Below are 13025 nucleotides of genomic sequence, written 5' to 3'. Positions count from 1 at the left end.
ACCTGGGTTTGGTCCTAACACCTGTATGGAGGTTATTAACCATCCTTAACTCCAGTTCCAGGAGATGTGATGCCCTTTTCTGACCTCTGTGGTACAAATGCCATACACGTAAGCAAAACACTCATATATATGTAAAAATTTAAAAATAAGTCTTATAAAGAAAAGTGGTTAGTTAGCCTTGCATGGTGGCACACAACCTTTAATCCCAGTCTCTAGGAATCAGAGGCAGGTGGAACACTGTAAACTTGATGACAGCCTGGTCTACATAACAAATTCCAGGCCAGCAAGGGCCATACAGCGAGACCTTGTCTCAAGAAGGAAAAACAAAAAAAGTGGTCAGCTGTCTATGCCTGGTGATGCATGCCTATACGACCATAACTTGATAGGCTGACACACACCTATAATCTCAGAACTTGAACTAGAAGAAGGAAGTTCAAAGCCATCTTTCGCTAAGGAGCTCCAGAATACCCTGAGTTATATAAGACCCTGTCTCAACAAAACAAAACAGGCTGAAAAGTGCAATGAGCAGGTATTCTCCTGGCCTATACATTACTGTTGTTATTTTAATATTGTATGTTACTAAGACTAATAAAACTGTAAGGGTTCTAATTGCCCAGCACATGCATATAGTCACACACATGTGACTGCTGTTAATGTTAGTTCTCAACCTGACAAAATCTAGAATCAACTGGGAGATGAGCCTATATTTGAGAGATTATCTTAATTATATATCTTGAGGTGGGAAGACCTCTGTGTCCACTGTGGGTGATACCATTCCCTAGGCAGGGGAGCCTGAGATGTATACGAGGAAAAAAGCAAGCTGAGCAGTAATATGTATTCACTGTCCTTTTCCTTTTTGGATAGGTGAGACATAATGAGACCAGCTGTGTCGTACGCCTGCTGGGTGACTTTCCCCTGAAATGGTGGTTCATGAGCTAAAATAAACCCTTTTTCTCTTAAGTAGTTTTTACCAGGGTATTTTCTCACAGTAGCAGAAAAGAAACTAAGACATCCATGCACCTTGTATTGGATAGTTTTATGTTAAATTGACACAAGTTAAGGTCCTCTGAAAGGAGGAAACGTCAATTAAGAAAATGTCTCTCTTAAGATAGAGCTGTAGGCAAGCCAGCTGCCTTAGTCAGGGCTTCTATTCCTGCACAAATATCATAGAGCTGTAGGCAAGCCAGCTGCCTTAGTCAGGGTTTCTATTCCTGCACAAACATCATGACCAAGAAGCAAGTTGGGGAGGAAAGGGTTTATTTAGCTTACACTTCCACATTGCTGTTCATCACCAAAGGAAGTCAGGACTGGAACTCAAGCAGGTCAGGAAGCAGGAGCTGACGCAGAGGCCATGGAGGGATGTTTCTTACTGGCTTGCTTCCCCTGGCTTGCTCAGCCTGCTTTCTTATAACACTCAAGACTACCAGTCCAGAGATGGTACCATCCACAAGGGGCCCTCTCCCCTTGATCACTAATTGAGAAAATGCCTTACAGCTGGATCTCATGGAGGCATTTCCTTAACTGAAGCTCCTTTCTCTGTGATAACTCCAGCCTGTGTCAAGTTGACACAAAACCAGTACACCAGCCTACATTTTCTTAATTCATGATTGATGGGGAGGGCCTAGCCCATTGTGGGTGGTGCCATCCCTGGGCTGGTAGTCCTGGGCTCTATAAGAAAGCAGGCTGAGAAAGCCATAGGGAGCAAGCCAGTAAGCAGTACCACCCTCCATAGTCTCTGGATCAGCTCCTGCCTCCAGATTTCTGCCCTACTTGAGTTCTTGTCCTGACTTCCTTCAACAATGACCACTGTTACCAAATTAAACCCTTTTCTCCCCAGCTTGCTTTTGGGTCACAGTGTTTCATCACAGCAAGAGTAACCATGACTAAAATAGACCTTAAAAACAGATCATCTTGGGTAACTGGGGAACCTGGAGACAATGAGACCACTGCCATACTGGTGTTGTGTGTGTTTCAGAGAAGGGAAGGAAACTACAGCACTACGAGCTACAGGATGTGACTTCTGCTCTGTGGCTTTCTTTCTTTCTTTCTTTCTTTCTTTCTTTCTTTCTTTCTTTCTTTCTTTTATTGTGCAGTCTAGAAGCTTCGGGGTCTTTCAGCTGGAACTGCCCAGCTCTTGCACAAATTCAGGTTCTGAGGGTGAAACAAGGTTACACAAGTTGGGATGACGGGGACAAAATTAGGAAAACGCACAAGCCCAAACCAGCAGGGCCCACCGCACAGTCACAGACACGAGTGGAGGCATTACTTACTGTCTTCTGGGAGGTTGTTCTCCCTCTCTTCTCTCTCCATTAGCTTGCACCACCCTTCCATGCGGTCCCGCTCTGCCTGGAGAAGCTTCAGGAACCAGTGGCCGTCCCGGTGGCACACGGACCTTTGAACGGCCTCCAGAGGGTCTTCTGTGATAGAGTCAATCCAGGGGTCCGGAGGAGGCAGGATAGAGGGGTCAAAATCCGTGTCAAAGTCGTCATCGGCTGCACAGGCATGATAGTGGTTTCCTGAACCCTGGATACTGACGGTAGAGGTGCTGGCGTCCCGCGAGAACTGTCTGGCCATGGGGCCAGGACACGAATTGTCCTCTATAGACTCCAGAGAATTTTCCAGATTATCATGGAAGTCCAGGTCGGCCTGTACTGCAGTTGTCACACTGTTGGACCGAGTGAACCTGCGGAAGCTTAGAAGAGAAGAGAAATGAGATTCAGTTTCAGGGTATTTATTGGGGCCTAACTATAACCCAGTTTGTTTTGATGGGTGTGACGTGGTTTTTGCGCCCCCATCTTTTCCATCTTGGTGTCTGGAGAAACAGTTGGGGTGATCTTTGAATTGAATATGCTGTTCACCATGGATTTTTTTTTTTTTTTAGATTTATTTATTTATTATATGGAAGTACATTGTAGCTGTCTTCAGACACTCCAGAAGAGGGAGTCAGATCTCCTTACGGATGGTTGTGAGCCACCATGTGGTTGCTGGGATTTGAACTCTGGACCTTCGGAAGAGCAGTCGGGTGCTCTTACCCACTGAGCCATCTCACCAGCCCATTGCCATGGATTTAAATCTAAATATGAAATCATAAAACATATGTAGGGTATGAGAGGAACAAAACATTAGAGCTACAAAAGACACTGCCATGTCCAGGGTCTGACTTCTTCCCCAGATCAGGAGCTGCTGTCAGAACAGCTACTGGAGAAGCAAAATACTCCAGTTAAATTTTTATGTATATTTTTACACATAGGGAGAAGAAGGCAAACTAGGCTTGACCAAGAGCATTATAATTCCTACATTCCCAGGGACACCTCCTAGGGAAAGAAGTTTCTTAAATCCTTGTTAGGTTTCCCTTACAATGGAAACTTTTTGCTTGGTAAGCATTTATCCATTGGTCCTGTAGGTCCACGTAGTAATGCGGTTCAAAATCTTTGGGATAAAGATAACCTAGAGTTCTATAGTTTTCCATGACTGCCTTCCATTTGCCTTTGGTCTGCTTTTCCACAATTATTTTAAAATACAGCTTATTAACAGGTTCAGGCTGAGTATTTCTCTCACACTTTCCTCCTTTCTCTCTCTTGTTTTTTTTGTTTTTTGTTTTTTTTTTGTTTTTGTTTTTTTGTTTCTTTCAAGACAGGGTTTCTCTATACAGCCCTGGCTGTCCTGGAACTCACTTTGTAGACCAGGCTGGCCTCGAACTCAGAAATCCACCTGCCTCTGCCTCCCAAGTGCTGGGATTAAAGGCATGTGCCACCACGCCCGGCTTCTCTTTTGGTTTTTGGAGTAAGGGTTTCTTAATGTAACCTTAGCTGTCCTGGAGCTGGCTCCATAGACTAGGCTGGCCTCAAACTCAGAGATCTGCCTGCTTGGGCATTTTTATATGGATATTCATAGGAACAATTTCATTCATTACCACCACCACCATCTGGGTTTTTTGAGACAGGGCTTCTCTGTGTAGCACTAGCTGTCCTGAAACATTCTTTGTAGACCAGGCTGGCCACTAAGTCACAGAGATCTGCTTCCTTCTGCCTCCTGAATATTGGGATTAAAGGTGTGCACCTCCACACCAGCTGGGAACAATGTTCTTTGACCCAGTAGTTCTGTGAGTCTCTTGCTTAATCCTATAGCAAAGGCGAGGAGGTGGACTGTGATGGATTCTAATACCAACTTCACAATTCCCCATCAACACCTCTTGTTCTCCTGTGTGTGTGTGTGTGTGTGTGTGTGTGCATGTGTGATACATGTGCATATGTTTAGGAGCACACACCTGTGCATGCACCCAAGAGCCTAGAGCAGCGATTCTCAAGCTGTGGGTTTGATCCTTTGGGGGGCCAAATGACCCTTTTACAGAGGTCACACATCAGATATCCTGCATATCAGATATTTATATTACAATTCATAACAGTAGCAAAAATACAGTAATGAAACAACAACAAAAATAATTTTGTGGTTGGAGGTCACCACAACATGAGGGACTATATTAAAGGCCTGCAGCATTAGGAAGGTTAAGAAGCGCTGTTCTAGAGAACATTGGGTACCCTCATCTATCACGCTCTACCTTATTCCCTTGAGACAGGATCTTTCATTGAACCTGGAGCTTGGCTGGTGGCTAAGAGGACCCAGTGAGCCCCTCTTGCTTCTGTCCTGCTGTGGTTACAGGCAGGCACTTAGGTGTTGGGGATTTGAACTCAAATCTTCAAGCTTATTCACCAAACTTTTTGTTTTGTTTTGTTTTGTTTTGTTTTGTTTGTTTTTCGAGACAGGGTTTCTCTGTATAGTCTTGGCTGTCCTGGAACTCACTTTGTAGACCAGGCTGGCCTCGACCTCAGAAATCTGCCTGTCTCTGCCTCCCAAGTGCTGGGATTAAAGGCGTGCGCCATCACTGCCCAGCTTTTTTTTTTTTTTAATTACTTATTGGGCTGGAAAAATGGCTCACATGTTAAGAGCACTGTCTGCTCTTCCAAAAGTCTTGAATTCAATTCCTAGCACCACAAGGTGGCTCCCAGCCATCTCTAATATAATCTGAGGCCTTCTTCTGGCATACAGGTGTACATGCCAATACAGCAGTCATATACATAAAAAAATAAACAAATCTTAAAAATAATGTACCTTGCTGGGCGGTGGTGGCACACGCCTTTAATTCCAGCACTTGGGAGGTAGAGGCAGGCTGATTTCTGAGTTCGAGGCCAGCCTGGTCTACAGAGTGAGTTCCAGGACAGCCAGGACTATACCGAGAAACCCTGTCTCGAACCCCCCCCCCCCAATGTACCTTTAAAAAAAAAGAATTCTTTTTATTTTATATGTTTGAATGTTTTGCCTATATATATATATGTGTGTGTGTATTATGTATGTATGTGTACTGTGTGCATGTCTGGCATCCTGAGAGGGTATTGGATCCCCTGGAACTAGAGTTACAGATGATTGTGAGCCATCATGTAAATGCTGGGCCTTGAACTTGAGTCCTTTGTAATGACAGCTGGTGTTCTTAACCATTGAGCCATATCTCTAGCACCTTTGGGTGTTTTACTGAAGACACGCTAATAAGCATGGCATGGTACATTTCCTTGGGTAGCTAATAACTGTGCCACTTTGAGAGTTGGCCTGCCAGTTGATTTCCAATGAATGTTTCATATTCAACTTTAAAGGGTTGTGGATTAAGCAAAGTCTGTGCAACATTAAAAATCTCAGACATTCACTTAATTCTTTCTCCTGGATTATCCTGTGGAAGCCAATTAAAACGAATGTTTGCAGTCCATCAAAACATAGAAAGGTCTGAAGAACATGGGGAAGCAGTCATACTGTTGAGGTCTGCCCCCCTAGCATGCCTGCCAGTCATTGACACAGAAAAATGACTTTACTCAGAGCAAGGTCATGCTGATCACACATCCTATTGTGTTCTGTATGTTTTGAGGTTTGTTAATCTTAAGCAAAGCTTTATGTGTAGGACCCATCAAGTTCAAGGTCAATATGAACTATTATGTCTAAAAGGCTTGAGTCAGAGCTGACCACCAGGTGGCACTTCCTGCACCTGTGTATGAACTCACTGTGGCTTGTTTTTTTGTGTTTTTTGGTCTTTTTCCTTTAGAAGCTGATAAAGAAAGATGTTCATTCAAATGCTGTGGCTCAGTCTCTAAATTCTGAGCTGTGGTCCTAATTGATCAGTATTTGTGTGTGTTTGCGTGTGTGTGTGCGTGCGTGTGTGTGTGTGTGTGTGTGTGTGTGTGTGTGTGTGCAATAAACCATCCCTGTCTAATGGAGATTGTTGTTTCTGTAGTTTGTGGATGACTCTTAGACCCAAGTAATGTGAACAAGTTAAGTCAAGTAATCAAAAAAAGAAAGGAGGGGCTGGCGAGATGGCTCAGTGGTTAAGAACGCCGACTGCTCTTCTGAAGGTCCTGAGTTCAAATCCCAGCAACCACATGGTGGCTCACAACCATCCGTAACGAAATCTGATGCCCTCTTCTGGAGTGTCTGAAGACAGCTACAGTGTACTTACATATAATAAATAAATAAATCTTTAAAAAAAGAAAGAAAGAAAGAAAGAAAGGAGCTGGGCTGTGGCGCACACCTTTAATCCCAACACTCAGGAGGCAGAGGCAGGCGGATTTCTGAGTTCGAGGCCAGCCTGGTCTACAAAGTGAGTTCCAGAACAACCAGGGCTGTACAGAGAAACCCTGTCTCGAAGAAAAAAAGGAGAAAGAAAGAAAGAAAGAAAGAAAGGATCATTACGTCAAAAAATGAAAAAAAAAATCCACATTTTCTTCTTGAAAAATGTATGTCAAGGAAAAGGCGTGGCAGTGGTGACACACACCTCTAATGCCAGTGATTGAGAAACAGAGGCAGGCATATCTTTGAGTCTGATGCCAGCCTGGTTTACTAGTAAGTTCCCAGACAGACAGAGCCACACAGAGAAGCCATGTCTCAAAAAACCACACACATAACAACAACAACAACAACAACAACATAAAGATAGTCATACATATCACCATCCAGGCCATTCACATTAGTCTGTCTCACCACTGACTACATCTAGCCCAGTGCTTGGGGGACAGAGGCAGGTGGATCTCTGTGAGTTCAAGGCCAGCCTGCTCTTCATAGAGAGCTCCAGAACAGTCAGGACTACATGGTGAGAAACTTTCTCAACACACAAACACACACACACACACACACATCAAAAGCTGTTGATATGATCAGCTCTTGTTACTTATGTGAGTTGTTAATTCTCCAATGAGCCAGTGTGTGTGTGTGTGGGGGGGGGGGAGTGGGGTAAGTTGTGCAAGTTTGAAAGTCATGTGTGTGGTATGCAAGTTTGAAAGTCATGTTCAGAAGTCTCTTTGGTTTAACAAGAGAGGCAGGAAAATTCTAGTAAAATGTCCCACTCACTTCTTGGCTGTTTCTCTGTTCCTTCAACTTTGTCCCTAAATGCTAAATGCCCCTTCCTGACGTTAAGCTTTCTCTTCAGCTGCCCGTGTGTGACTTGGACAGTGTTCACATCACCACGGCTGACATTTTGGCTGTTCTACTAACACACAAAAAAATCACAACTGCAGAAATATTTAGTCTTCTCTCCCCAAAGATCTCTGATTGCCAGGGGATTGAATTTCCAAATATACTAGTCCGCTTGTGTTCCAGCAGAGCACACTCGCCAGGGAAGGAATCTGCTCCATAGAGAGAAGAGTGGCCCACTTTCCTCTCTGTTTCAGCCACAGAAAACTGTCCTACCAGCATTCTTGAGAGCCATCTCCCTCCCGGCTGTGGATCCGGTAATGGATCCACCTTCTTAAGAAAAATTACTTGGCACTAGATTAATAGACGTTTGCAGTTTAGCCACCCATAAAGAAATAAAAGTTAAGCAAAATGAAAACTGTTGGGGATTAAAGGCGGCGCCTTTGAACTGCAGGGGGGGGACGACGACGACGACACGCACAAGCTGTACTTCCTACCCCTTCAGTCCCATAAGCAAAGGCTTTCTTACTTACACTCAGAACTTTCAAAGGCTGTTCTGCACCACAAAACTGCCCTGTCTCTTTCAAGTGCAGAGTCCCTTGTGGGCAGAGGGCGTGATCAAGTTGTGATTGTTTTAAATTGCTGATAGGGACACAGGAAAGGGGTCACCAAGATTAAACTCTGTGAAGGGGGTAATCCTGAAAGCTGAGCCTGATCTCATAGCTTGCAAACCCCCCCCCCCCCACTTCCCAGTCTTGATGCTCTCCCTGCACGCCCTGCAGGCCCAGTGTGTAATGATTACACTTCTGAACAAGGCCTAGGATGCAGAAAGCCAGCGAAGAGAGACTGGATTAACCAGTGCAGAGGACAATGCCCTGTGTGTTCTGAAGACTGAGTGACAAGCTGCTGACTAGCAGGCAGGGATGGGGCCCTTGTGCCTGTGAAACAAGTGGGTGTTTCTGATGAAAAGACTTTCTACAGTGTTGCCACAATGTTTCTATGTGTAACAGTTTTCAAATGCTCTTACAGGTTCTTGCGCAGAAAGGGGGTGGGGGGCGACACAAAGGAGCAACAGCTAAGCATCGCCATCTTCAGTGTGGTGTGGTGTGGTGTGGTGTGGTGTGTGTGTGAAGGCTGGAGAGTTTGAATCCAGGCCTAAGCAGGAACTAGGTAAGTGCTCACCTACAGCGCTACCTTTCTATGCTGACATTTGTTTGCTGTCTGGACCTGCCTGGCGGTCCAGTGACGTTCAAGCCAAGTGGACATTTTAGGGAGGCAAATTCAGTCATACCAGGGCAGAGGTCGTCCGCCCGCCCCCCCCCCCCCCCCCAGTTTCTGGTCATCCTCTTTAGTCCTTTGCTTCCATAGCACTTGTCTTTCAGAACTAAGTCTGGCGACTAAGTTGAGAATGTGACTCTTAGGCCGTTCTTTCTTCTTAGGGGCTTTTGCACCAAGCTCCTGTCAAGGTTCTTGTGGGATCTGAAAATGTATTCCCCTCTGCCACAGCAGTCTTGGTGATTTGTGAGCTGGCAGCATTTCTGATAAAGACCCAACATAACTCATTATACAAAGTAAAGTACAAAAGAAAGGGGCAGGAGACTGAGGTCAAGCCTCCCTGAAAAATGTACTCTTTCCAGTCAGAGCTTCCAAGTGAAGAGTGGGTGCAAGAGACCAACCTAGGCCCTCTACAGGAGCTCATGGTCTTAACTGCTGAGCTAGTACTTCAGTCTCACTGACATATTTTAGCACAGCTTTGCTTAAGTGAAAGTCATAGTCTCTTTGCTTTCTGAGAACTAAATGATCTTTAAAAAACAAAATATACATGCAAAGAGGAAGAAATGGAAAGAGAGAAAATAGAAGGGAGAGAAGAAAGGAAGAGAGGCAGAGAGGAGGGGAAAAGGAAAAGGAAGGGGTGGGCGGGGGGCGGGGGGGGCTCTCTGTAGAATTAAGGGCCATACATTTGAGGTCAGCTTGGATTTAGGCTGGACTTCAGGCTTTTGAAATTTGAAACCTGTGAAGGGCGCGCCTTTAAAACTCAGGTGCTAGGAACGATCTGATTAGGTTACATCATTGTTAAGCAAAGGAAAGAGAACCGAGAAGGGTGGGTGCTGGTTGTTTGGTTGTTTAAGGAGATGGTATGGAGTGTGTTGAACCCAGAATTTCTAGGAGGGCAAAGCAGGGATTGTAGCCTTAGACTTAAAGTGGCTGTTTCTCGGGCCTCTGTTTCTCAGGCCCCTCTCTTGCTTTTTACTTTTTGTTTTAGTATCTCGTTTAGCTGAGATCACTAAGCGCTCAAATATTTACACCTGTGTAAATATGAAGTCACTTGTGATCAAAGGAGGAATCTCTTATAGTGGCTGTCATTGTGGTCAAAGAGAACGGTGGTGTGGCTTCTCTAGAGCTTGTTCGGCCCAGTCATGAGCCTGCTGTGAGCTCTTTCTTTTATTCTGAAAAATAGGGACTTGGGGCTGGTGAGGTGGCTCACTTGATGACCTAAGTTGGATCCCTGGGAACCATACAGTGCAGAGAACCAACTGATTCCTGTAAGTTTTTAATGCCAAGATATCTTTTTGTATGTTTGTTTATAGTCAGCAAACTCTTACGGTCTAAGTACCAAGCACAATGGGAGGGCTGCAGTAGGAGAAGGGGCAGGGGCTCTCTAAGTGGCAAGTGAAACAGAGCAGGGGAGTTTTTTGTTTGTTTGTTTGTTTTGTAAGTCAAAGTGTCTCTGTGTCAATTCTCTTTCCACAAACATATAGGAAAAGATTCTGACTTTCTTTTCCGTTGAGTGCTCACAGGTCTGAATTCACACAGCATTCACTGTGAAACAAGGCTCATGGTCTGACTAGCACAAGTACTGGAGGAAGTACTTGTGCAGTGAGAAAAACTCTGGGAAGCAGGGCCGTGGCTGGGGAGCTTGGTCACTGGGGCTACTGAAGGTAATTGCTATTCCTTATTCCTCTGATTCTTGTCGGCCTCAGGTGAAGAACTGTATCACGTGTTTCCAGTCCAGTGATGCTCTGCCCAAGCACATGGGACCAAGCAGCCATGAACTGATTCTCCTGAAACCATAAAACAAATCTTTGCTACTTGAAGCCAATCTCTGAGATATTTTGATCAAAGCAACATAAATAAGCAGGCAGACTTAAGTCATACAGAAAATTGGTTTCATGTACTTACATATAATAAATAAACAAATCTTTAAAAAAGGGGGGGGCTAGAGAGATGGCTCAGTGGTTAAGAGCACTGACTGCTCTTCCGAAGGTCCTGAGTTCAAATCCCAGCAACCACATGATGGCTCACAACCATCCATAACAAGATATGACTTCCTCTTCTGGTGTGTCTAAAGACAGCTACAGTGTACTTACATATAATAAACAAATCTTTAAAAAAAAAGAAAGAAAATTGGTTTCAGACGTGGGGTTACTGCTATGACTAAAATCTAACCATGTAGTTTTTTGTTTTTTGTGTTTTTTTACCATGTAGTTCTTAAACCTTTTTTTTTTTAAAGATTTATTTATTGTTATATATAAGTACACTGTAGCTGTCTTCAGACACACCAGAAGAGGGCATCAGATCTCATTATGGGGTTGTGAGCCACCATGTGGTTGCTGGGATTTGAACTCAGGACCTTCAGAAGAGCAGTCAGTGCTCTTAACCGCTGAGCCATCTCGTCAGCCCCAGTTCTTAAACCTTTGAAACTAACTGGTGTGAAGGAGGAATTTGAAAGAGTGTGGATTTGCAGCCTAGAGATTACCAGGAGTAGAGTCAAACTGGCAATTCTGGTAAAAATTCAGAAGACCGGAGTGTTGACAGAAATGTAAAGTTAAGATTATGTTGTGATGTTTCAGATGGGAATGAAGATTCCATTGAGAAACAGAGTAGAAGCGATTCATATTATACTCTGGCAAAGAACTTGCCTACATCTTGTCTTTCTCTAACCCTTTGGGGTAGCTGCAGAGGCTCATGCTGTGATCCCAGTACTTAGGAGGCAGGATGACTCTCACAAGTTCAAGGTCTCTCATTAGTCACAAGTTTAGGACTAGAGAGTAAGATCCTGTCTCAACAAAAACTAAAAGTCCATGGTTCCTGAAGAGTCTAGGGTCATTAAAGAGATGCCACATGGCTTTGCACTGGGACAGCAAGAAAGATGTTTTGGGGGACATTTCAGGAACTTACTAGACCTCATTCATGGCAGATTCAAGAGTAGAAAAAAAGAGCTAGCAAGATGGCTCAGTGGGTAAGAGCACTGACTGCTCTTCTGAAAGTCCTGAGTTCAAATCCCAGCAACCACATGGTGGCTCACAACTACCAGTAATGAGTCTGATGCCCTCTTCTGGTATATCTAAAGTCAGCAGCTACAGTGTACTCATTTATAATAATAAATAAATCTTTGGGGCAGAGCAGGGATAGAGCAAGTGGCGCCAACTGGAGATAGCGGGGTTGACGAGAGCAAGCAGAGGTCCTAAAAATTTGATTCTCAACAACCACATGAAGGCTCACAACCATCTGTTCAGCTACAGTGTACCCATATATGTAAAATAAATAAATAAATAAATAAATAAATAAATCTCTTTTAAAAAGAGTAGAAAGAAAAGTAGTTGTGATGGTTTGTAGATGCTTGGCCTAGGGAGTAGTACTATTAGAAGGTGTGGCCCTATTGGAGTATGTGTCACTGTTTGGTGTGACTTTAAGATCCTCATCCCAGCTGCCTGGAAGCCAGTATTCTACTAGCAGCCTTCAGATAAAGATATAGAACCTTAATGATCATGGACTTGATCCTCTGAAGCAGTAAGCCAGCCCCAATTAAATGTTGTCCTTATAAGAGTTAGCTGCCTTGGTCATGTGTCTATTCATAGCAGTAAAACCCTAACTAAGACAGCAGTCATTTGTGAAGTTTTTCCCTTGCGAAGAGGGGGCCTCTATTATACCCTGTTTGCACAGGGCCATGATTTCTTTTCTTTTCTTTTTCTTTTTTCTTTTTTCGAGACAGGGTTTCTCTGTGTAGCCCTGGCTGTCCTAGAACTCACTCTGTAGACCAGGCTGGCCTCGAACTCAGAAATCCGCCTGCCTCTGTCTCCCAAGTGCTGGGATTAAAGGGGTGCACCACCATGCCCAGCAGGGCGATAATTTCTTAAGGAGTTTTTTACCATGTACAGTTAGTTACCCAGGTACTCTAAGCCCAATGTAGCCATGGTCACAGAGAGAGGCCATGTGGCCTGTGAATGAACAGGCCACAGAGGTGGGGCTGCTCAGGCCTTCTGGGGCTTTCCTCACATCAGCATGCTTCAGACCTGGAACTCTAGGATTTAGTTCTGTCTGTCCTCTTGGGTTCTGCTGTGATTTCATCCCGCTTTTCTGTACTTTCCTAAGGACATTATACGTTGGAAGCATGTAACCTGATTTGTAAATTCTACAGGTTTTACTCATGTGCCAGAGGATACACACACACAGAGAGAGAGAGAGAGAGAGAGAGAGAGAGAGAGAGAGAGAAAGAGAGAGAGAGAGAAAACAAGCATCGTAGTGTCCATCTGAAATCCCAATATTCAAGTAATTGAGCAAAAGGAATGCTTTAAGTT

At 44.2% G+C, this 13025-nt stretch overlaps 1 protein-coding gene and 1 long non-coding RNA gene across 32 annotated transcripts in view; one reads left to right on the top strand and one right to left on the bottom strand.

Moving 5' to 3' along the window:
- Positions 1–13025, bottom strand: part of Dlgap1 (DLG associated protein 1) — an 852341-nt gene that overhangs the window by 31934 nt on the left and 807382 nt on the right. For all 31 annotated transcript variants that reach the window (NM_001360665.1, NM_001347411.1, NM_001347412.1 and 28 more), the window contains one exon: positions 2271–2692. In NM_001360665.1, the coding sequence (NP_001347594.1) occupies positions 2271–2692 (422 nt within the window). The remainder of the gene's footprint in view (positions 1–2270; positions 2693–13025) is intronic.
- Gm41609 (predicted gene, 41609) overlaps positions 1–13025 on the top strand; it is a 40306-nt gene that overhangs the window by 16521 nt on the left and 10760 nt on the right. The gene's annotated exons all lie outside the window — the stretch shown is intronic.

This window comes from Mus musculus, chromosome 17 (genome assembly GCF_000001635.26).
Source record: "Mus musculus strain C57BL/6J chromosome 17, GRCm38.p6 C57BL/6J".
Lineage (NCBI taxonomy): Eukaryota > Metazoa > Chordata > Mammalia > Rodentia > Muridae > Mus > Mus musculus.
This window is presented reverse-complemented; position numbering and strand designations above follow the sequence as displayed.